The sequence below is a fragment of the Rhinoraja longicauda genome, chromosome 8, assembly GCF_053455715.1.
Source record: "Rhinoraja longicauda isolate Sanriku21f chromosome 8, sRhiLon1.1, whole genome shotgun sequence".
In the NCBI taxonomy this organism is placed as follows: domain Eukaryota; kingdom Metazoa; phylum Chordata; class Chondrichthyes; order Rajiformes; family Arhynchobatidae; genus Rhinoraja; species Rhinoraja longicauda.
The window spans coordinates 39,315,795-39,340,218 of NC_135960.1; the positions used below are offsets into that span (position 1 = coordinate 39,315,795).

Sequence of the window (24,424 nt, forward strand, 5' to 3'; positions counted from 1 at the left end):
CCTGCTAATAGCATCCTGGGAGTCCTATTAATAGAAAGACTGCAAGGGGATAACAGACCATTCACATTATATTCACATTAATTCTGATCACACAACTTAGTCCAAATAGTTTGAAAAATATTTTCTGTTTCACTCTTACCCAAAATTCAGAACATAGAATTTCTACCAGGCAGAATGTTATCTTGGTATAATTGGTAAACATGTATGTATTATGCTAAATACATCTATAATTATGTTTAAAATTAATGGGTTCCTCGTAACAAAAAAAGGCAATATAGAATCTGCAGAATGTCACAATTTATATTTAACAAAATAATATATTTCATAGAATATGCACATTGGCCACACTAAGTACAGTTGCGCTATAATTCCACATTGTAAATGTTTTCATTGAAATATTTTCATTTACATTCTCAGGCACAACATTAGTGGATCAGATTATAAAATGAACAGTCTTCATATGATAGCTTTCCTCCATCAGTCATTGTTAGGGTGAAGCAAACAGCAAAGTGCAGAAAAAGTCAGAGCTGAAACAAATTCAGAAGTATCACAGTTTGCCTGCAAACAGCTTCGAATATTAAGTGCAAACAGCCAGTACTTAGGAGGAGCAAGAAAGGTCCTTAAGGTGACACAAGAAGCAGTTGCATTTAACATAAAAAATTGCAAATCAAAATATATTAGTAATCAGTAGTCAAAACCCTAATTTAATTTTCAACTGAAATAGCATCCACAGGTAGGATGAGATGATGAGCAATGTTAAAAAAATAATGTTTCACCAAACAGTATTTGCACCAGGAATCTTGATCTTCCAATGACTATTGCAGTGTGTAGAGCTAGGCTTTTTTTTTTTGGCTGTACAGCACTTTATGGTGCTGCTTTGCTGGCAGTTATTTAAAAGTGGAACAGTTGATTCCCAGTTCACAGTCGTTCACATTCCCGTTTGACACATGTGGCCTGTCGTTCTCTCTTCCACCAGTCCTCATTCTGAGAGCACTGGCATATGGTGCAGTCATCCACCTTCACTTCCATCCCTGCCGGGATTATTGTCGAACCTGCAAAACAGTTGGGACCTAAAACAAGAAGAAAAACACATGTTTTGGGATACAGGGAATTAGTTACAGGGTACTCAACACAAGCCTAAAGTAAAGAAAACAAGAAGATACTAAGCAGGTCTGGGTCCATATGGAAAAACGTTGATGCACTGGGTAATTGAATTGTGTCACAGCCAGTCGTTTTGCAGATGTTTACAGTTCTTAACAGGGATTCTAAATGCATCTTCTCGCCTAGTTGTTGAAATATTTCATAAATCTAATTTGTGTACTATTTGGACAATATAATAAAAAGAAACTGACACATTGACAATTTAATCTTGAGCTTTCAATTCAATCAAATACTTGAATTAACAAATAACATTTAATGGTGGATAGCTGGCCTTTTAAATCTATTGTTCCCATAACCTCCCACGAAAACCCCATTGGTTTCCGAAGTTGTAAACATATACTTAAATAATGTGAATTTTGGTGGAGATTCAAATTAAATTCTTGATTCAGAGATACTGATCCTGAAACACTGCTATGATTCATTTGTGAATCCTAGAATCTGACAGTGGAACAAGATCATGTGGTCCATTGCACCATTGCAAGCATTTTGAAACGTTTTCAATTAGTCCCACTGTTTTCAAAAGCCCTGCAACTTTTTCTCTTTTGAAAGATGTCCTTGAATTTGTTTTTGCTACATTTCAGGAGTACATTGCAGATTATAACAACTTGTCAGTAAATTTAATTCTCTATATCTGTCCTTAGCCATTTCTGGAAAGTGTCTTAAATAACAAACAGGCAGGCGATCCTAATAGCCTCAGCACAATTCTACACCTCAGTTTTTTTAAAGCACGGCTTAAAGAATACACTCAAATTTTTATCTTTCAACCAGTTTTATAATCAACTAGACCAAGTGGACCCATTGGGCCCAAACCTCTCCTGCATTGGTGCAGCACCCTCCCCACTCCTCCTCCCCCCATCTCCCCCCTACCCCCTCCCTCCCCCTCCCACCATCCCTCCCCTTCCCCTCCCTCCCTTCCCCTCCCCCCATTCCATCCCCCCTCAACCCCCCCTTATCCTCCCTCCTCCCCCCTTCCCTCCCTTGGAGATAGATTTAAACTTTAAAATGTGAATAACTTAAAAAATATAACCGATTTCAATGAAACTTCTTTCATTAGCACCAAAGGGATGACAGTGAGTAAGGTGGGCCTAGAATTGTCATGCTATCGTGTACCGTTTTGGCTGTAGTTCGGGAACAAACAAACGAGAGCTTTAGTATATAGTCTAGACCAAGTGGACCCGTTGGGCCCATTCCTCATAGAGGGGGGACAGGGAAGGGGAGAGGGTGCCACTCACCTCAACCCCGTGGCGCCAGCGCTGCAGCCAGAGCGAGCCGTGGACCCACAGCCTCTCCTGTATTATAGAACCCTCACCCCTCCCACTCAAACCCCCTTATCCCCCCTCCTCCCCCCGCTCTCCCTCTCCTCCCCCACCCCTCCCCTGTTCCCCCCCTCCCTCCTCCCCTCCCCTCCCACCAACCCCACTCCCAGCCTTATCCATCCCATCCCCTCCACTGCACCCCTCTCCCCCACCCCACCCAACCCCAGCCCCCCCACCCCATCCCCAACCCCCCCATTCCCCCACCCCACCCCCTTTCAACATAAATTGACCTAGTGATCCGTGGAACCGTTGGCGCCGAAAGCCACTTACCCGTGCGTGCAGAGCTGAGCAGCGGCGGGTGCCGGTCCTCCCGCTGGCCCTCCGGGGGGGGGGGGGGGGGGGGGGGGGGGGGGGGGGGGGGGGAGTGCATTTGTTAAAGTTTATAAGGTAAATTGTTTTTAAAAAGTAACAAAAGTGGGTCTACACCATGCACGGGGGAATGGTGAGTAAGGTGGGTGGAAAATTGTGGCGCTATCGTGCACTGTTTTGGATTAGATGTTGTCATCCTGAAAATTAAATTAAATAATGTCAAGTGTTAAATATGTGGTCATTTTTTAAATTTTCTCTCAGAGGTGGAGGCAAGTCAGCAAGCTATGAGGTGAAATCTGCTGGGATTATTTCATTAAACTGTGTAATCTTCACAGCAACAAGTCTAATCTCTAGTTCATACCATAGACACAAGATCTGATACATGCTTAATCTTTCACTATCTGATGATTAAAACACACAGAATCTTATGCGAGTTCAGTGAACTAACTGTTGGGATAAGGGTTAGATGTGGTTGTCGGTTTTTGTGCTGAACGGAACATTATGTTACATTATGTGATGCAAGAAAATGTTTCTGTGTTGGTGGGAGGCGTTTGAGAATTATCAGTTATAAATAACAACTATTGATAAATCCAAAAAGGAATTTGGGGAAAGGCTTTTACTTGTTTTACAAGAGTGACTTGTTAGAACATGAAAGTGTTACCAAATGGAGTAATTGAGTCAAATAACATAGACACATTTAAAGAAAACTGGAAGTTAACATGGAAAATGAAAACAGAAAAGCAGGTCAGACAGCATCTGTGGAGAATGTTTAATGCTTTAGGTGACCGACCTATCATCAGACTACATGAAGAAAAAAGAAAGGATGGATCAGATTGGATGAGGTGTGATGTGAAGCATAAACACTGCTAGACTATTTGAGCCAAACAGTCTGTCTGTAGGCTTTACCATCGGCATAATTCCTCAAACATGAGTAACAGTGTGTAACTTCAGTCAGAACCTGAGCACAATGACTGCTTGCCCATGCTAGAAAAGAGCATCTGTGCAAATTGCAGACGTAGCATGTTGCAAACAATACCATAAAGTGATTGAAAGGCCAGAAATCTCATCTTGGGATTTCAGACGCAGCTCTAAATTCCTCACTGGATTTGAATTTTAATCTGAAATTGTTGATTAGATTTTCGTTTTGTGATATTCCCATTATTTCTTTAAATACTTCATATGCTCTTTCTAACATTATCAATTACACATTGTAAACACATCAGTGTTGTAAATATTAGTTAAATAATCCCACCAGTAATGCAGAAGGGTAGTCATCCATCTTTCAGCTATGTAAGATGGATAACTCAGATGCCAAGGAAGGAACTGATATCTTTCCCAAGGCAGCCTGAAACCTATTATCTCTGGTGAGATATTTTGTTTATTCCTGAGCTACATTGCTCCCAATAGATCATTAAATGAATAGTGCAGCAAAGTACTCGTGCTCTTTCCCAGCTATGCGTCATTGCAAACATCTGAATTATTCACTCTGTATTTCATTCTAATTATATAGATTATTGATGCTATAAAATCACTAATTACATCCAAAGAATATTGATTAAAAGGTAATTGCAGTATAAATAATGATTATAACGGCCAGCATCATTTGTTTTTGTGGATTTTGCTGAAAGACCATGAAAGCATCATTGCACCTCCTCTCACCCTACCTCCTGCACAGATGCTATCCCCTACTCTCAATTTCTCTGACACTACTACATCTGCTCTGAAGATTAGGCTTTCCATTTTAGGACATTCGAGGTGTCCTCTTTCTTTAGTAAACATGGTTTTCCCCCTTGGTATTGTAACTGGATCCCTCATCCGTGTTTCCTCTATGCCTCATAGTTCTGCTCCTACCACTCCTTCCCTCAGACAGAGCAAGGATAGAGGTCCCTGATCCTTATTTTTCATCCCACCAGCCTCTCCATCCAACAATTCATTCTCTGAAATTTCAGCCACCTTCACCGTGATCCCACCACCAGTCACATATTCCCATCCCCATCCCTTTCTACTTTCTGTAGAGCCCATTCTCTCTGCAATTCCTTGGTTCACTCATCCCTTCCTACCCAAACCATCCCTCCCCAAGCACCATCCCCTGAATTCGCAGGAGATGTAAAATCTGTTCCTCCAACCTCTCTCCCTCACATCCTTCCAGGGACCCATGTAGCCCTTGCACGTGAGATAGTGGTTCACATCCACCTCTTCTAACCTCATCTACTGCATTGGTGCTCCTGATGTGGTCTGCTTTGGTGAACACTTGCATGTGATCCTCCTAGGTCTGCTGAATCTCCCAGCTGCTAACCATTTTAACTCCCCTTCCCATTCCCACACTGACCTTTCTGTCCTGGGTCTCCCCCATTGCCAGAGTGAGGCCACTTGCAAATTGGAGGAACAACACCCTGGATAGCTTACAACCCAGCGGTATGAACTATAAATTCTCTAATGTTAGGTAATTTCTACAAACACCTCTCTCCTCACTCTCCCCTCCTCTTTTCCCCCCCTTCCTCCACTAAAAGTCAGTTGACTAGTTCAACAGTTCGCAACTACGTATCGCTCTTGGGCTCACACCTGCCTCTAGCCAACAGTCAGCCTACCAGGGAACCACCTTGCCAGTGGAGGCAATCATTATCTATAACATAATTACCTTTTAATTAATATTCGTGCTTGTGGTCACCTGCTAGGGGCCCTGATTTGTCCTGTTTTATCTTCACTTCTAATTTCTTCTGTCACTTTTAACTACTACAATCAGTCTGAAGAAGGGTCCCAACCCGAAATGACACCTCTCCATTTTCTCCAGAGATGCCGTGGAGTTACTCCAGCAAATTTGTGTCTATCTTTAAATTGCATCAGTTTAGATGTCACAATGGAATTTTGTGTTTAAGAAGCAGTTAGACAGGTACATGGATAGGACAGGTTTGGAGGGATATGAGCCAAATGGTGGCAGGTGGGACTAGTGTAGCTGGGACATGTTGGCCGGTGCGGGCAAGTTGGGCCGAAGGGCCTGTTTCCACATTGTATCACTCTATGACTCTATGGAGGTTTGCTGGCCTATTAAATTGATTGTTCCCCTAACCTCCCACTAACACCCCATTGGTTTCTGAAGTTGTAAACATATGCTTAAATAATGTAGGTTTCAGTGGAAATACAAATTAAATTCTTGAATCAGAGATACTGATCCTGAAACATACTGCTATGATTCAAGAATCCTAGAATCTGACAGTAGAACAAGATCATGTGGCCCATTGCACCAATGCAAGCACTTTGAAACGTCTTCAATTAGTCCCACCGTTTTCGAAAGCCCTGCATCTTTTTCCTTTTGAAAGATGTCCTTGAATTTGTTTTTGTTACATTTCAGGAGTACACTGCAGATTACAACAACTTGTCAGTAAATTAATTCTCCATATATCTGTCCTAAACCATTTTCGGAAAATGTCTTAAAAAACAAACAGGCGGGTGATCCTAATCGCCTCAGCACAATTCTTCTCAGATTTTTAAAAGAACTGCTTGAAGAATACACTCAATTTTTTATCTTTCAACCTGTTTTATAATCAATGTTGTCATGGAATTTTGTGTACAAAGGGGATACTGACTATCATTGTTGAATCAACAGGTTTCCTCTGTACACCAAGAATGGGTTTATAAGGACACACTGGCCTGCAGTTAGTAACTTCTGCTTCTTTCACCAGTACACATCCCAATAATGTAATGGAGATGCCAGTAATATGCTGCCCGACAAAAAATGCTGCCCGAGTTTCCAAGTGACACGCAGTATCTCAAAGTTTGGTAGCAGCTTTGAGACATTACACCTTTAATTCTTAGTTATAGGATGTACCACTTTGAATGACCGGCATCTATATACTAAAACTCTCATTTGTTTGTTTGTTTGTTTGTTTGTTCCTGAACTACAGCCAAAACGGTACACGATAGCACGACAATGTTAGGCCCAGCTTACTCACCTTTGTCCCTTGGGTGCGAATGGAAGAAGTTTCATTGAAATCGGTGTTATATTTTTAAAGTTATTCACATTTTAAAGTTTAAATCTATCTCCTAGGGAGGGAGAGAGTGGGTGGAGGGAGGGGGGTGGGGGAATGAGGGAGGATAAGGGGGGTTGAGGTGGATGGGGAGGAATGCAGGGGGAAAGGGAGGGGTGTGGGGAGGGAGGGGGAGAGGGGAGAGGAGAGGGGGGGAGGAGAGGTGGAGAAGGTGCTGCACCAATGCAGGAGAGGTTTGGGCCCAACGAGTCCATCTAACGGCATCCTCTGCCGTTAGTCACATCTAACGGCATCCTCTGTTCTATTTGTCCCTGTCCGTGTCTGGTGAAAACAATTTCGCTGAAACTACCAGTGGATAAGGTCAAAATCAAAAACAGAGCATTCAGGTCCCAGATCACCAGCAACTAAAAATATCAATTTTGCACGTGATCAATTTTGCAAAGCTAACATTGGAGTAGATCAATTTATTTTGGGATAGTTGCACTTAAACAAGGATTAGCTCCACAATTGAAGTTGCCATTCATTTATTGCACAGATCATGAGGAGTGTCGTGACGCTCACTATTATTTTGAACAAAACATTTGGCCTGATACAATTGATGCCATTCACATTTTGGAATCAACCATAAAAGTTGTATGTAAAAAAGGCTGCACTATAACTGAAGATGGAAAGCAATATTTTATAAAGGTTTTAATCATGATTTTTATAATAGAACAAGCTGATGAATGGTGGGTCTGATGTAAGGTCATTGACTTGAAATGTAAGCTCTTTCTCTATAGATTTACCTGACCTGCTGAGTATCTCCAGCCTTCCCTGTTTTCAGATCAAGGTTAAGGTGATACAATGCCCATGATTCATAGTGCGTGACCAACCAGCTCAGTCATCCGGCAATGTGAAGGGAAATGCATTATCCTTTTGGAGGAATGAGCTTTTGCAGTTTGCAGACATTTCAGGATCACTCATACATATTTGACAGAAAGTGCTCCAATTGTAAAAAAAAATAAAGAAATATCATGAAAGGCATATCCTTAATAATAACATACATTAAAAAAAATAGGGAATCATGCTTGGAATAAATGGAAAGGGTTGTAATATCCCCCTCAGTTATTTTCTAATGCATCTGCAGAACAGGTAATGGAATTCTAACAAAATCCATTCACCTCCTTGTCTCCTTATGGTTTCTATCTGCAGCTCTCAGTAAATGGATCTGTTCAAATTTGGTGCACACCACTCATACCAAACTGAGATCTCGAGTTAATACCGAGGAAGTTTTGGACATCAGCTTCCGAAACCCGATCGGTTAATGTGAATGTGTTAATTAATGCCTTTAAAGTGGCCACACTTATTGAAGTCTGTGAAATGCCTTGATCATAGAATTCTAAAATCTCAGTTAATTGAGCCATTTTAGAATACAACAATAAATCCTGATTCCCTCCTTTACTAACATTACTGTAAATTGATTATTTTCAATTTGGTCTTTATGCAGTTCCCCTTTATAAGGTACAATTGAATCAGCTTCCATCACTCCTCAATCCCTACTGTGCAGAGTATAACAATTCACAGAATGAAGTAAAAAATCTTTCCATCTTCTTCCTAGTAAGGCCAATTATTTAAAATCTGTGCCCAGGGCCGCAGTAAGCTGGAGCTCCTCTGGCACTTGCTCCCCTGAACATAGTGCATATGTTATAAAGGGGCTTAAATATGGAACAAGGTGACGCCACCACCCACACCCCATGTGACATCACCCAGCCAGTGGCCAAGTGCTCCCGCTCCACCAATAACGGACGCCCGGGCCGGGAGGCGGGTTGCAACCTCTGTTCGGCGAACACACTCGGCTCCGCTCCTTGAACCGAGTCGGTCCCGCTCCCCGAACTCTGTTAGTCTACATGGTCCGGGCCTACAGTGTCGGGGCCTACAGCGGCCCGCGGGCCTAATATGGGACTCTCAGAGAGTGTGTGATGGAGGGGTTTACTTTAGAGATACATCGTGAAAACAGGCCCTTCGGCCCACCGTCCGTACCGACCAGCGATCCCCGCACACACTAGGGACAATTTTACATATACACCAAGCAAATTAACCTACAAACCTGTATGCCTTTGGAGTATGGGAGGAAACCGAAGATCTCGGAGAAAACCCACGTGGTCACAGGGAGAACGTACAAACCATACAGACAGCACCCGTGGTTGGGATGGAACCTGGGTCTCCAGTGCTGCAAGCGCTGTAAGGCAGCAGCTCTACCGCTGCGCCACCGTGGGGGGAATGACGGAGGATTGCTAGAAGAGGGCCAGAGGAGTGGGAGCCGAGGGTGCCAGAGAAGTAGAGACAGGGAGGGCCGGACGAATGTGGAAAAGGTAGGGCCGGAGGAGTGATTAGAGTCGGGACTGGAGGTATAGGGCTGAGAGGGACGGAGTAGGGGTAGGGAGTGCTGAAGCAGTGGAAGCTGAGAGGCATGCAAGGTGTGGGTAGAGGTGGTGGTAGAAGAGTGAAGGAGGAGACAGGGCCCGGGAAGTGAGGAGAGAAGGTCAGGGGATTGGTGAGAAAGAGGGCCCGAGCTTTTGGGATGAGTGAGAGGGAGTCGCAGGATTTTGGGAGTATGGGCCAGAAGAGTAGAGAGAGAGAGAGGTACGGACGGGTAGGGGCTGAGAAAAGGCCAAATGTGTGAGGGAAAGTGCCTATAGAAATGGAAAGTAAAAGCCGGAGGAGGTGGGGTGGGGGGGCATGGAGGGAGGTGTGGGGGAAAGAGGTTTGGAGGAAATGGGGAGAGCGTAATGGAGATGCGCAGGGGGAGAGTGGGATGGAGAATAGGAGGGAGAGTGGGACAGAAGAATGGGAATAAAGAGGGGTGGTCGATTGGCGGAAGAGAGGGCTGGAACAGTAGCTATTTGGAGGGATCGAAAGTCTGGGAGGCGAGAGGGAAGGGGGTTTGGGGAGAGAGACGCCCAGTGGAGTGGGAGAAGCAGAGAGCGGGGGAGTGGGGAGAGAGAGAAGACCACAGGAGTGAAGAGAGAGAGGCCCTAGCAAGGAGAGGAAGGAACAGAGGGGTAGGGAAAGAACAGGTGGGAGGTATGCGGAAGAGTGAGCAGCAGAGGATTCGGGGGAGCGTGCCAGAGGAGTGGGGGGAGAGCGCCGGAGGAGTAGGGAGGAGGGCCGGAGGAGTGGGAGAGATGGGGGGGGGGAGCGGGTGATGAGGTGGTGAAAGTGGCTCGGGGACTTGAGAGAAAAGAGCCGATGAGCGAGGAATGAGAGGGCGGGGATGTGTGGAGAGACAAGGCCAATATTCGTGCAGAGAGGTCCGGAGGAGTGAGGTGTTTGGGTGAGGGCAGAGGTGTGTGGAGTAAGAGGGCCGGAGACTGGGCGGTTGGGTGGTGACGCTCCAGCTGCCCATTGGTCCGTGCAGCCCCACCAACACATTCAAACCGCGGCAGTTGGGGAGTGGCGCGCGCAACACAGCGCCCCTCAGTGGGAAGCCGATTTCAAGCATTTAGTGCGGGGCCCGTAGCAAATGCTATTTTTGCTGCTATGTTAATCCAGCACTGTCTGTGCCTCTCATCACCAACTCCCCGACCACAGGAGGGTATCCTGTACACAAACAAAATTCACGCAGTGACCACAGCTGTCCATTGCAAAGTTCTGCCACAATGCAAAATCAGGATTATTTAAATTGGGTCCTCAATACCGGCAGAGGGAGGAGGTGAAATGGTGATGCATGATTAATCTGAATTGTTTGCACTGGGTGCAGAAAATGCAGACAGCATGCCAACTTTGCTGCCTAACTATTATGTCAGTACACACTCATTCTCAGTGCAGTTCATTGGCCGAATTAATCAGAGGAAGGGAAGAGGGACTATATTATTATTCAATTATACAAGGTAATGCTCTTTGCAGCTTTATTTTAATGGGAAAGTGTGCTGCTGTCGATGCTGAAAGTTCCTGTGAAAGTGCAGCTAACCCGAGAGAGGCTGGACTCTAACCTTTTTGGATGCAGAAGATTTTGGTGAACCCAGAGGAAAGGTGAATATGCTGCACTCTCAGGGGACAGGAAGCCATTGGGTTAGAATCATCATGGCACACTGGAGGCCACTTGACCCATTGAATCCTTACCAAATATCTTTTCAGTAAATCTGTCAGTTCTATTTCCCCGGTCTATTCTGACAGCCTTGCATGTTTATATTCCACAAAAGCTTTTCTAAATGCCTAATGAATTTGACTCTACTTGCACCAACTTCATAGACAGAGAATTCTAAGTCATTACCATTAGCTACATAAAGGAGACCCCCCTCACATTCTCTTTTTACCTCTTCCTCAAATCCTTTCTGTTTCCATAGTCTTCAAACTATCAACTAATGCAGTTTATATTTCTCGACATCTAAAGTTACCATAATCCTGCACATCTTTATCAAATTTTCTCCGAAGTCCTATACACCAATAAGAATAAACCTAGCTTCAACCTAACTTTATGGCTTAAATCTTTCATCATTGGAAACATCTGGTCAATCTGCACCCTCTCAGCATCCTCACACTCTTCCTAAACTTTGATACCCAGACCTGGACAATGCTCCAGGTGTGGCCTATCCAGAACATAATAAAAGTTAAGCAAAATTGCTTTGTGTTTATACATACCTCTATTCACAAACCCCACCAACACGCAGGCTTTGCGGTTGGCATTCTCACTAAGTTCTGACACCTTCAAAAGATCTATGCATATAAACCTGCAGGCCGCACATTCTCCATCACACTCCATACAATGTCAGCATTGTCACCCAAATTATTTTGCTGATTTGCATCATCTCACACTTCTCTGTATTAAATTCCACCCGGTACCTGCCTCCTCTACCAGCCCGCATCCTGTTCCAGTCCATTTTATTATCCTCTCTGTCTCATTCCCACATTTGTATTATTGGCAAATCTTAACATTTCAAAATATCTTTCCAATATGTTCAATGGTCCTAGCACTGACACTGGAAGAACCGGAACACAACATGCCTAGTGTCCTCCAGTTTACAAAACAATCATTATTATAGCTTGAGTACAAAACAATAATTTATTATAGCTTGAGTACAAAACAATGTCCTGAAGCTCAGTGGGTCAGGCAGCATCTGTGGAGGGAAATGGACAGTTGACAATTCCTTCCACAGATGCCTCTGAGTTCCTCCGGCAGATTATATTTTGCTCATAATTCCATTATCCGTGGTCTCTTGGGTCTCCATTTATTGAAGCTTGCCACTTCAAGCTAATGTTTTTATGCAAGCTGATAATAATCTTCCTATTCCATTGCCCTCAGTTTTGTCAAGTTACCTTTTTTGGGCATCTTAGGTAGCATGGATGAGTTGGGCTAAAGGGCCTGTTTCTGTGCTGTGCAACTGACTCTATCTGGCACTTTGCCAAAGGTTTTCTTAAAATCCATTTAGACAACATCCACTGCATTCCCTTCATCAACCTATGACCCCATCAAAAATTCACTAAGGTTGGTTAAACACAAATTTACGCGGCTCTTCTTTATTAAATCAAACGTCTCCATGTGCATATTAGTATTTTCTTTGATTATTGTTCCTATAAACTTACTACTGATGTAAAACTGACCATTCTGTGGGTAGTAAGAATAGCCTTGTGAGATTTCTGTTCCATTTTTACTTTCTAATCCTTTGACATCTCCCACCCTGTGATACCTTACTTTTCACCTCCCTTATATGTGGGGAACAATGGAAGACCATGACAAACCTCTCTACCATTTCTAACCCCCATTTCCTGTTTTCCTTGGCAACGTTAGATGCAAATCATCCAGACCAGATGACTTATAAATTGTAAGTATTGACAGTTTTTCCAGTACATCCTGCCTGTCACTTATCACCTCTAGATTTCAAGAGAGAGTTAGATTTAGCTCTTAGGGCTAATGGAATCAAGCGATATGAGGAAAAAGCAGGAGCGGGGTACTGATTTTGGATGATCAGCCATGATCATATTGAATAGCGGTCGCTGGCTCGAAGGATCGAATGGCCTACTCCTGCACCTATTTTCTATGTCTATGTTTTTATTCATTATCTTCACCAATATATTTTGACAGTATTCCTTTCTTTAATGAATGCTTCTAATCTACATAGGCCAACTCACCACCTACTATCCATTTACCATTCATATACTGGTGGAAGATTTTTGTGTTCCCTTTTATGTTGACTGTTGTTTTGCATTCTCATATTCTTTTTATGAAATTAGTCTTATTGTTCTCTTCATTTCCCCTTCCAACTTAATTGAATTTAGCATGGTTCTCACTTGAAGAAACCACCTGACATGAATATAGACATAGAACAGTACAGCACAAGAACAGGCCCTTCGGCCCACAGTGTCTGTGCCAAACAGAATGCTAAGACCAACTCTTGTCTGCCTGCACGTAACCCATATCATTCCATTCCCTGTATATCCACATGCCAATCGAAAAACCTCAAACAAAAGTATCGTGTTAGCATCAACCATCACCCACAGCAGTGTGTTCCAGGCACACACCACCCTCTGTAAACAAAACTTGTCTTGCACATCTTCTTTAAACTTTGCCCCTCTCATCTTAAAGTTATGCCTTCTGGTATTTTTTTTTTCCATCCTGGCTGTCTACCCTATCTATGTCTCTATACCTTTATTTACTTCTCTCAGACCTCCCCATTACCTCTGGCTTTCCAGAGAAAGCAATTTAAGTCTGTCCAACCTCTCTTTGTAAGTAATACCCCCCTAATCCTGTCCTACAGTACAATCCCATTACAGTGCTTGTACCTTTCTTATTTCTAAGCTCTACACATATTACCGCAGTGTACAAACCCTCCAGTGTGTCCTCGCTGAAGCTGTTGTGTCAGTCTCCCTGATTAATGGCACAACTCCTCCAGCTCTTTTACTTCCCTCTCAATTACATCTGAAACATCTAAACCCTGGAAGATTGTGCTGTCAGTTGTGTCCCTCCCACATCCACGTTTCCACAATGGCCACAACATCATAGGTCCAAGCACTGATCCAGGCTCTAAGTTCATCTGGTTTTCCCACAATACTAACATTAAAATAACCGCACTTCAGTCATCAGCTTCACCATATTTATTCCTCCACCTGCCTGTCCTTCCTTTGAGACTTAACGGTCCTGACTACCTTTCAATCATTCCTTCCAATTTTTGACCTACTACTTTGGTTCCCACTCACTGCCTCTCTAGTTTCATCATGGCTATGGTTCTTGTGTCCTTCACTCTTGCGGGAATGTACCTAAACATTCCTCTTTAATGACCGCCCATTGTTTAATTGCATATAATTCGTATACTCTGGCTAGATGTCCTCCTGTTCCATTGACATTAGCTTTGTTCCAGCTTAGAAAACCCATAGCTTCAGTGACCCAGTTTCAAATCTGACCCCTGGTGGTGTCTAGAATTTCCATGCTCACCTTGTAAGAGCATGAGCTTCTTGCCAGTTCCTACCACATTTCAAAGATATGCTAATTGGCTACTGTACATTGCCACAAATGATGGAAGTGTAGACAAGTGTAGACAAGTGATAGAATCTACAGGGGAATTAATGGGAATGCAGAGAGAATAAAGTGAGTTAGGGTAGGATTGGAATAAATATCCATTTTACAGATATATATATGTATATATATATATACATATGCACACCTTTCTGTTTATTGTAACATTTTTACTATTAACAGTAAAGTAATTACCTCCCCATTAGCTGTCAGTTCTCAATATCAACTGTCAGTTCTCAATATCAACTCACTCCATATGGTTCTTGCACAACTCTGTAACTTCTGCGTAGAATTGTTCCTCACCAGAAAATAAGGCTTGCAACCTTTCTGCAGCACCAGAAGGTCTAATGACTTTACATAAATGTTCAAGGTCAGTGAAGCTATCTTCAAGAACAATATCCTACCAACTGTATCAGACTCTGTCCGATTTACCACACCCTGCAACAATTGGTTCTCAACAATTTCTACCAAGTCTGATGCCTAGCCTTAAAATGCTTCACCGTACTTCATACACTCGGCACTTCCGCAATCTCACACCTTGCATACACTGCCAGGTATTCCACTGTGGCAGCTACATCATGCAAAGAGGCCACTTATCAATCTGAAACAATGTCCTCTGCAGGAGACACGGGCATACAGCTGATGGCTGCAGGTTCTGGCTGGAGGGAAAGAGATGGGCGATGGAAGAGATAGTGCTGGCCGAAATGGGAAGGGCTATTGCTGGATGTGGCTGAAATCAATCAATACATGGATGTCTACACAACTAATTTCCTTTCGCTCATCCTATTACACCCTCATTCCACATCCTTCTAATTGAGAAATGGCGGATAGCATGTATACTTTTATTCTTGACTGCAGCTCAACTTGCTGCCATGGCATATCAATGTAAATAGCTTCCAGAGTGTCACACCACTCAAGCAATCACTTTTTAACTGATCCATTCCTTCATGAAACCTTTGTGTAGTCAGCCTTGTTCTGAGATCCACGTTCTTCTGCTTCCTCTTCCATCAGTTTGCCCTGTTCTACAGACTTTGCTCATTCTCCTTGCTGTGCCTAATGCAAGAAGGGACCCTGAGCACGCCACCAAGCGTGGAGTTTCACGTCTTTATAATCACATGAAAAGCCTTTCAGTGTCAGCCAGAGCACTCCCTCATTAAATTATTAACATTTTAGTAAGGATGTAAAAGCCCCCAAAGTGCACACAATTGCAACATCAACAAGAAGAAAAATTCCAATGTGTTAAATATAAATAAATGCTGATACTATTCAACGACACTGGTAGGAGTGAGCAGATCAGAAGGGAGCTGGTGAATGGTATATTAAGTTTAGGTTGATTATTGTTGCATGTGGTAAGATACAGTGAAAAGTTTTGTTTTTCATGCTATCCAAACAGATCAGACATACCATGCATAAATATAATCAGGTCAAACTCATAGAACAAAGGGGAAGTTGCAGAGTACCAGAATATAGTTGTCAGCATTATAGCGCATCAGTTCCATAAACAAACTCCAACGTCCTCAATGGAGCAGAGGTGAATTGGACAGTACCCTATCTTATGGAAGGACCATTCAGAAGCCTAATAACCGAGGGGAACAAGCTGTTCTTGATTCTGTTTCTGAGTCTTGCTTCCAAGCTTCTGTACCTTCGGCCAGATGGGAGCCGGGAGAAGAAGGAATGACCAGTCTTTGATTATGTTAGCTGCTTGTAGGCAGTATGATGTGTAGATGAAGTCAATGGTGGGAGCTCTAGCCTGTGTGGTGGATTTAGCTACATTTACAGCTCTGCAATTTCTTGCGGTCTTAGGCTAAGCTGTGATGCAACCCAACAGTATGCTTTCTGTGTGTCTGTAGAAATTTGTAAGAATTACTGGATATATGCTGATTTTCGTCAGTCTCCTCAGGAAGTAGAGGCAATGGTGTGCCTTCTTGACTGCAGCATCAATGTGGTTGGTCCACGACAGATCATTGGTATCATTAATGCCAAGGAACTTGAAGCTCTCAATCATTTCCACTTTTGAACCATTCATGCTGATTGGGACATGTACTCCGCGGTGCTTCCGGAAATCTATAACAAGCTCCTTCATCTTGCTGTCATTAAGGGAGAAGTTATTGTTCTGACACCATGTTACTAAAATCTCTATCTCCTTCCTGTATTCCATCTCATCAATGTTTGTGATTCAGCCCACCATTGCTGTTTGCAAACTAGTGGATGGAATTGGAGCCAAATTTGGTCATACGGTCATTAGTGTATATAGGAAGTAAAGTAGGGGACTGAGAATGCATTATTGAGGGGCATCACCAGTGTTGAGAATTATTGTAGTGGAGGTGTTGTCACACACCCTCACAGATTATGGTCTGTGGGTCAGAATTGAGGATCCAGTGGTCCTGGAGTACCACTGAACATGTGCTATGGTGTGTGAGATAAAGAGAGGGCAGAACATGGGGCTCCAAAATAGCAGCACTGGTGTCAAATAAGCATTGCATGCCTGCTTTGCACAGTTGATAGATGTTACCAAACTGTACTCAAAGCATTTCCAGCCAGATCTGTACATGTGACTGGGACTATTTTGGAATATGGGGCAATAGACAATAGGTGCAGGAGTAGGCCATTCGGCCCTTCAAGCCAGCACCGCCATTCAATGTGATCATGGCTGATCATTCTCAATCAGTACCCCGTTCCTGCCTTTGAGTTTACCAAATCTATAATCACAGGCTTTGAAATGTAAAGTTTCTGTACATTTGCTACCATTTACCATTAAAAATGCATTTTCTGATTTCATGAAATCCGTATACATACCTTGGAGGCACAAGAGACTGCAGATGTTGGCATATGAAGCAAAAAAAGAGCTTCATGTGTGCTAATTTTAATGCCGCATCAGTTCTGTGTGTGTGTGTCTGTGTGTATAATATTTTGTACTAACAATGACCATTTGCTTCAGAAGCTAAATTCAGAAAATGAGATAAGGAATTGGGTTAACGATGCTTATATCAATTTAAAGCTAAAGCTTTTGATCAAAGCATTAAGATAATTAATATATAGTGTTATTTTGAACTGGCAAAATAAACAGTGTTTCTAATCCACAAATAAATCTTATGTAAATTATATATATGAAGCTGCCACAATAGGCTAATACAATTATAACAGAAGCTCTTAAACTTGTCTCTGTGTTGAAGTACTTCAATCGAAGTTTTGCTGAGAATGTGTGAAATAAATAGGTGTTGAGTAATATACATTAGTCAAAATTTACAGAAGTGAAGTGGATAAATACTTGAACAAACTCTAATTACAATTTTGTGGAGAAAGTGTAGAGAGAGACTGAGTCAACAGCTTCAAGTTCCTGGATATGCATATCTTTGAAGATCTGTCCAGCACATTGATTCAACCACAAATGAAGCTCATCAACATTTCTACTTCCTTGAAAGATTGAGGAAATTTGGTATGTTGATGAATACTTGATTGAACTTCTACAGGTACAGAGCATACTGACTGGTTGTATCACAGCCTGGTTTGGCAACTTGAATGCCCCGGAACGAAGAATACAGAGAACATTAGACATTTCCAGGTCCATCGTAGGTACTGACCTCCCACAATAGAAAGGATCTATAGGAAGCGCTACCTCAAAATGGCAGCCAATATCAAAGAAACATAGCACTCTGGCCACTCTCTCATCTACCTATTACCATTGGGAAGACGGTGCAGGACCCTAAATCCTACAGCCACCAGATTCAAGAACTGCTTCTTCCTAGCAACCATCAAGCTCTTGAGCACTACACATCATTAACCTCAGCTACTGTGATCTTCTATGGATTGTGTATTTGGCTGCACTATACATCTCATTTTCTGTCCTATTATCATTATCTAGTATTGTAGATGTTAATTTATTATATTTTTATTGTTATCTTTATGTTATTACATCGATGTGCCATATAAGCTACAACAAGTAAGAATTTCACTGTGGTAACAAGGAACTACAGATGCTGATCATACCAAAGATAGACACAAAATGCTAGAGTAACTCAGCTGGTCAGGCAGCATCTTTGGAGAAAATGGATAGGTAATGTTTCGGACGAACAATCAGTCTATCAGGGAACCTCCTTGCCAGAAGGTCATCTGTTGCCGGCTCTGATTTGTCCTATTTTTTTTTGCTTCAAGTTTCCAATCCCCCTTCCCCCTTCCGCCACTACAATCAGTCTGAAGAAGGGCCCCAAACCGCAACATCACCTATTTTCTCGAGAGATGGTGTTTGATCCACTGAGTTATTCCAGCATTTTTGTGCCTATCTTAATAATTTTGCTGTTCCCTTTGTGGTATTTATGACAATTAAGCACTCGACTCTCGGGATAATATTAATTGCATAACTAGCAATGCACAGAGGAGGATAAACAGAGACACAAGAGACTGCAGATATTGGAATCTGGAGCAAAAAAAAGAGCTATTATAGGATCTCAACAGCTCAAACTGTTGCGTAATTTCCAACTGGATCAGGTGACACCTTCATGATTCAGAAGGGAAGTGGTATCAAGACATGGCATGACTTGTAAGGGCGGCATGGTGGCGCAGCGGTAGAGTTGCTGCCTTACAGTGCTTGCAGCCACGGAGACCCATGTTCGATCCTGACTACGGGTGCTGTCTGTACAGAATTTGTACGTTCTTCACGTGACCTGCATGGGTTTTTTTCTCCGAGATCTTCGGTTTCCTCCCATACACCAAAGACGTACAATCATGCCCATAATTTGGTTTGGTAAATGTAAAATTTGTCCCTAGTGTGTGTAGAATAGTGTTAATATGCGGGGATCACTGGTCGGCGCGGACCCGGTGGGCCGAAGGGCCTGTTTCTCTAAACTAAACTAAACTAAACTAAACTAAACTAAATGGCAATTAACTTTTATAATAGTATCAAATATGAACTTCAGCAAAGCATTTGACAGAATCACTCTTGTACAATCACTCTTTGACAGAATCACTCTTGTACAATCACTCTTTGACAGAATCACTCTAACAAATTGATACAGATGAGTTGAAAATGTGGACATAGAAATAGCAGATGGAGTTTAATTAGGATTTTGCGAATCTTAGAGTGGATCTAATAATACTGGAATTGCATCCAGACAAGTGTGACACATTGCATTTTATGGAAAACACAGAACAGTAAGGCACGGGAACAGGACCTTTGACCAAATACGATACCACGTAAAACTAATCTCCTCTGCCTGCATGTGATCCATATCCTTCCATTCCCTGCATACCCATGCATATCTAAAAGCCTCTTAAATGCCACTATGGTATCTGCTTCTACCACCATCCCTGGCAGCACATTCCAGACTTACCACTCTGTCTATTAAAGAAACCTTCCCCACACATCTCCTTTAAACTTTGTCCCTCTCACTATAAACCCATGCCCTCTAATCTTTGACATTTCCATTCTGGGGGAAAATTTCTGATAATCTACCGTATCTATTCCCCTCAATTTATATACCTATCAAGCCTCCCTGAAACCAACGTTCCATAGAAATAATCCAAATTTGTCCATCTTCGCCTTAAACCTAAGGAACCTTCTGAAGAAGGGTCTCAATATGAAACATCAGCTATCCATGTTCTCCAGAGATGCTGCCTGACCTGCTGAGTTACTCCATCACTTTATGTTCTTTCCTGTATTAACCAGCATCTGCAGTTCCTTGTTTCTACTCTCTCCTTAAAGTTAATACGCTTTAATCCAGGCAGCATTCTGGTAAAACTCTTCTGAACCTCCAACATTCTTCCTGTAATGGAGCGACTAAAACACAATACTCTAAATCTGGCCTAACCAACGTTTTATAAAACTGTGACATGATTATTTTAGTCAATGTCCCAACCAAAGAAGGCAAGCATACCATACTCCTTCTTTACTTCTTTGTGTTGCCTCTTGCAGGAAGCTATGGATTTGGAAAATTTTAAGAGGCAGAGACAGGGTAGATAGTCAGAGTCTTTCCTCAGGGTGGACATGTCAAACACTAGAGGGCATAGATTTAAGGCAAGAGGAGGACATTTTTAAGGATATGCACAGGGCATTTTTTTTAAACACACGCATGCACGCACACACACACGCACGCGCGTACACACACCAACACACACACACAAAAACACACACACACACACACACACACACACACGCACACACACACACACACACACGCACACACACACACACACACACACACACACACACACACACACACACACACACACACACACACACACACACACACACACAATGTTAGGTGTCTGAAATACAATGCCAGGGGAGTTGGTAGACGGAGACGCAATAGCGATGTTTAAGAGACATGCAGACAAACACGTGAACAGTCAGGAAATAGAGGGAGACAAATTATCTCTAATCACATTTACATTGGTATCATGTTCACCACAGACATAGTGGGCCGAAAGGGCTGTGCTGTTCTGTGGCTGAATTTTATTTTGGTAACTTCTTTGAGCTCCTTTGGCTGCTCATTATCAAGTCATCTGGAGTATGAAATATGTATTGAATTAAGTTTTTATGAGTTTCTGAACTGAAAAGAAAAATCAACATCAACCATTAAACTGATTTCTCCTTGCAGAGTGGTGGCGCTTTTGGGCAATTTTAATCTGCCCATCAGGAAACAGACAGAATTGTTGCATTATGAGCTGTGGTTAAGAAAGATATGGGCATATTAATATGGTAAGTGACATTGTCAGAAAGAATAAATAAAGAACTTAGTGATGTATTAAATAATTTATTTGCATCATAATGTAGAATCTGTTTCTGGCATGAACAGTAGAAAAATCAAAGGAAACTAGTATTGAATCAAGGGTAAATACTAGTGATAACTGATGTGAGCATACATAGAACATAGAACAGAACAGTACAGTATAGGAGCAGGCCATTTGGCTCACAACATTACTGAACATGATGTCAAGACTATATTTTATCCATCTGCGCATAATCCATATCCCTCCTTTCCTTGCACATTCATATGCCTATCCAACAGCCTCTTAAATGTTACCATCATATCCGCCCTAGCAGTGCATTCCAGGCACTCACCATCCTCTGTGTAAAAAAGTTGTCTCGCACATCTCCTTTAAACTTTACCCCTCTCACCTTAAAGCTATTTGATTTTTCCATCCTGGGAAAAAAGGTTCTGACTATCTACCCGATGTGTGTTTCTCACAATTTCATATACTTCTATCAGGTCTCCCCGCAATCTCTGGCATTCCAGAGGAAATAATCCAAGTCTGCCCAAGCTCTCCCTGTAGCCAGTACCCCCAATCCATGTTATATTCTGGTAAACATCTTCTGTACCCTTTGCATAGCCTCCACATCCTTCCTGTTATGGTTGAACCAGGACTGCACGCAATATTCCAAATGTGGCTGAACCAAAGTCTCATAAAGCTGTGTCATGACATCTGGCTCTTATACTCAATGCCCTGACCTAAGAAGGCAAGTGTCATGTGACATCTGGCTCTTATACTCAATGCCCCGACCTATGAAGGCAAGTGTACCATATGCCTTCTTTACCACGCTAATGAAATACAGAAATGAAGAAGATGACATTACAAGTTGACAGATCCCTAGCACCAAGTATTCTTCTTTCTATTACAGTGAAATACCACACTGAATGAACTTTATATAATTCACCGTATTGAAGATCCACAACCCATAACTGGAAGAGAAGAGTGCTGGTGTGCATTATTTCAAAGGCATTCACTAGTCTAATCTTCCCATCCCTACCCCTTTCCACCTTCCACAGAGGCCGCTCCTTCTGCAACTCCTTGGTTCACATCCTTTCCCACCCAAACTACCCTCTCCCCAGATACTTTCCACTGGAACCACAGGAGATGTAACACCTGACCATGTACCTCTTTCCTTACAGCCATCCAGGAACCCCAGCAGTCTTTCCAGGTGACATGGAGGTTTATGTGCACCTCCTCTAACCTCATCTACTGCATTCAGTGTTCCCGATGTGGCCTTCCTTTACATAGATGAGATCAAGCGTAGACTAGGCAACCATTTCATCAAACACTTGCACTTGGTCCACCAAGACCAGCTGGGTCTTGGTTTACTAACCATTTTAATTCTGCTTGCCATACTGACCTTTCTGTCCTGGGCCTCCTCCATTGCCAGAATAAGGACACACACAAACTTCAGGAACAGCTTGGGTAGCTTACAAACCAAAAGCATGAACACAAAATGCTCCAATTTTAGGAAACTAGCTACAAACACCGAGCACACCACTTTTTTTATCAATCAATCAATCTATCCATCTATTTCTTTGATTATTTCCCACCCCCTCCCTCTTCCCGTGTCCCCCCATCCCCTTCTACCTATATTCCTTTCTCTAGCTTCACAATTCACACTTCTTCCAAGCTTATCTCACACGTTATTCTTTGGAGCGTAGAAGGTTGAGGGGGGACTTGATAGAGGTTTTTAAAATTTTAAGAGGGATGGACAGAGTTGACGTGGGTAGGCTTTTCCCTTTGAGAGTGGGGAAGATTCCAACAAGGGGACATAACTTCAGAATTAAGGGACAAAAGTTTAGGGGTAACATGAGGGGTAACTTCTTTACTCAGAGGGTGGTGGCTGTATGGAATGAGCTTCCGGCGGAAGTGGTGGAGGCAGGCTCGATTTTATTATTTAAGAGTAAATTGGATAGGTATATGGATGGGAGGGGATTGGAGGGTTATGGTCTGAGGGCAGGTAGATGAGACTAGGTCAAAGTGGTCGGCGTGGACTGGTAGGGCCGAACGGGCCTGTTTCCGTGCTGTAATTGTTATATGGTTATATGATTTTATCTTTAGCCTTTGTCCACCATCGGCTGATCAGAATCCTGCTCATCTGCATCCACCTATTACTCACCAGGCTTTGTCCTGCCCCCACCTCTCTTCCAGCTTACTTCCCTCCCCTACCACAATCCGTCTGAAGGGTCCTGATCCGAAATGTCACCTATCCATGTTCCCCAGAGATGTTGCCTGACCCACTGTTACCCTGGCACTTTGTGTCTTTTTTTGTATTAAACCAGCATCTGCAGTTTCTTGTATTTCCTTAAGTAGGTTGACTAGGTTTATTTGTACAATTCTGCAGAAGGTTAAAACTGCAACTTCTGCACATTAACAGTGTTCATCAGTGGCCCTATTAAGTAATCAAAGGACAATGTAGATAAATTGAAAATCCCTCCCTCCCCTAAAAAGGTATGGATCACAGTGCAGGATTGGTCTGTGCCAACTGCTTCAGGTGCTGGCAGCATGCCATTTCATGCTGTCTGTTCAATATATTTGATTGCAGTGTGCAGCCATCACTCACCATGCTGTGGCCATGGCTGCAGACTGCAAAGATGCAGTGCTGAGGCTCCATAAGGCGCTGGTCAGGCCGCATTTGGAGTACTGTAAGCAAATTTGGGCCCCATATCTGAGGATGTGCTGGCTCTGGAGAGGGTCCAGAGGAGGTTTACATAATGATTCCAGGAATCAGTCGGTTAGCATATGATGAGCGTTTGACAGCACTGGGCCACTACTCACTGGAAGGTTGAGGGAGGACCGCATTGAAACTTACAGAATATTGAAAGGCATAGATAGAAGGGATGTGGAAAGGACATTTCCACAGATGGGAGACTCCCGGACAAGAGGTCATAGCCTCAGAATTAAAGGGCGCTCTTTTAGAAAGGAGGTGAGGAGGGACTTCTCTAGTCAGAGGGTAGTTAATCTGTGGAACTCATTGCCACAGAGGGCTGTGGAGGCCAAATCAGTGGATATTTTTAAGGCAGTGAGAGACAAATTCTTGATTAGAACGGGTGTCAAGGATTGTGGGGAGAAGGCAAAAAAATGGGATTAGAAGCCAGAGATCAGCCATGATTGAAATGCGGAGTAGACTCGATGGGCTGAATGGCCTAATTCTACTCCGATACCCTGTGAACTTGTGAAACCAGCATTGTGAGTGTCAAGCAATACTTAAAGTGAGCTTGCAGTGATTGCACAGGAGAACTGGGGCTGTAACAGGTGCACTCAGATATTCTGTAATTCAGTGCAATTGGAGAGGGTCAGGGTCAAGGTTTTATGACCTTACACTATCCTTCATGCCAGAAGTGCAGATGGGGGTGCAAGAAGCTCCCTGCAGAATACCAAGATTGAAGATCTGACGTATATGTAAAAGTAGT

At 42.9% G+C, this 24,424-nt stretch overlaps 1 protein-coding gene across 1 annotated transcript in view; it reads right to left on the reverse strand.

Moving 5' to 3' along the window:
• Nucleotides 1-345: 345 nt before the first annotated feature.
• vwc2l (von Willebrand factor C domain containing 2 like) overlaps nucleotides 346-24,424 on the reverse strand; it is a 31,976-nt gene continuing 7,897 nt past the window's right edge. The window contains exon 3 of the mRNA XM_078403681.1: nucleotides 346-1,070. Within this exon, the coding sequence (XP_078259807.1) occupies nucleotides 919-1,070 (152 nt within the window). The 3' untranslated portion in view covers nucleotides 346-918. The remainder of the gene's footprint in view (nucleotides 1,071-24,424) is intronic.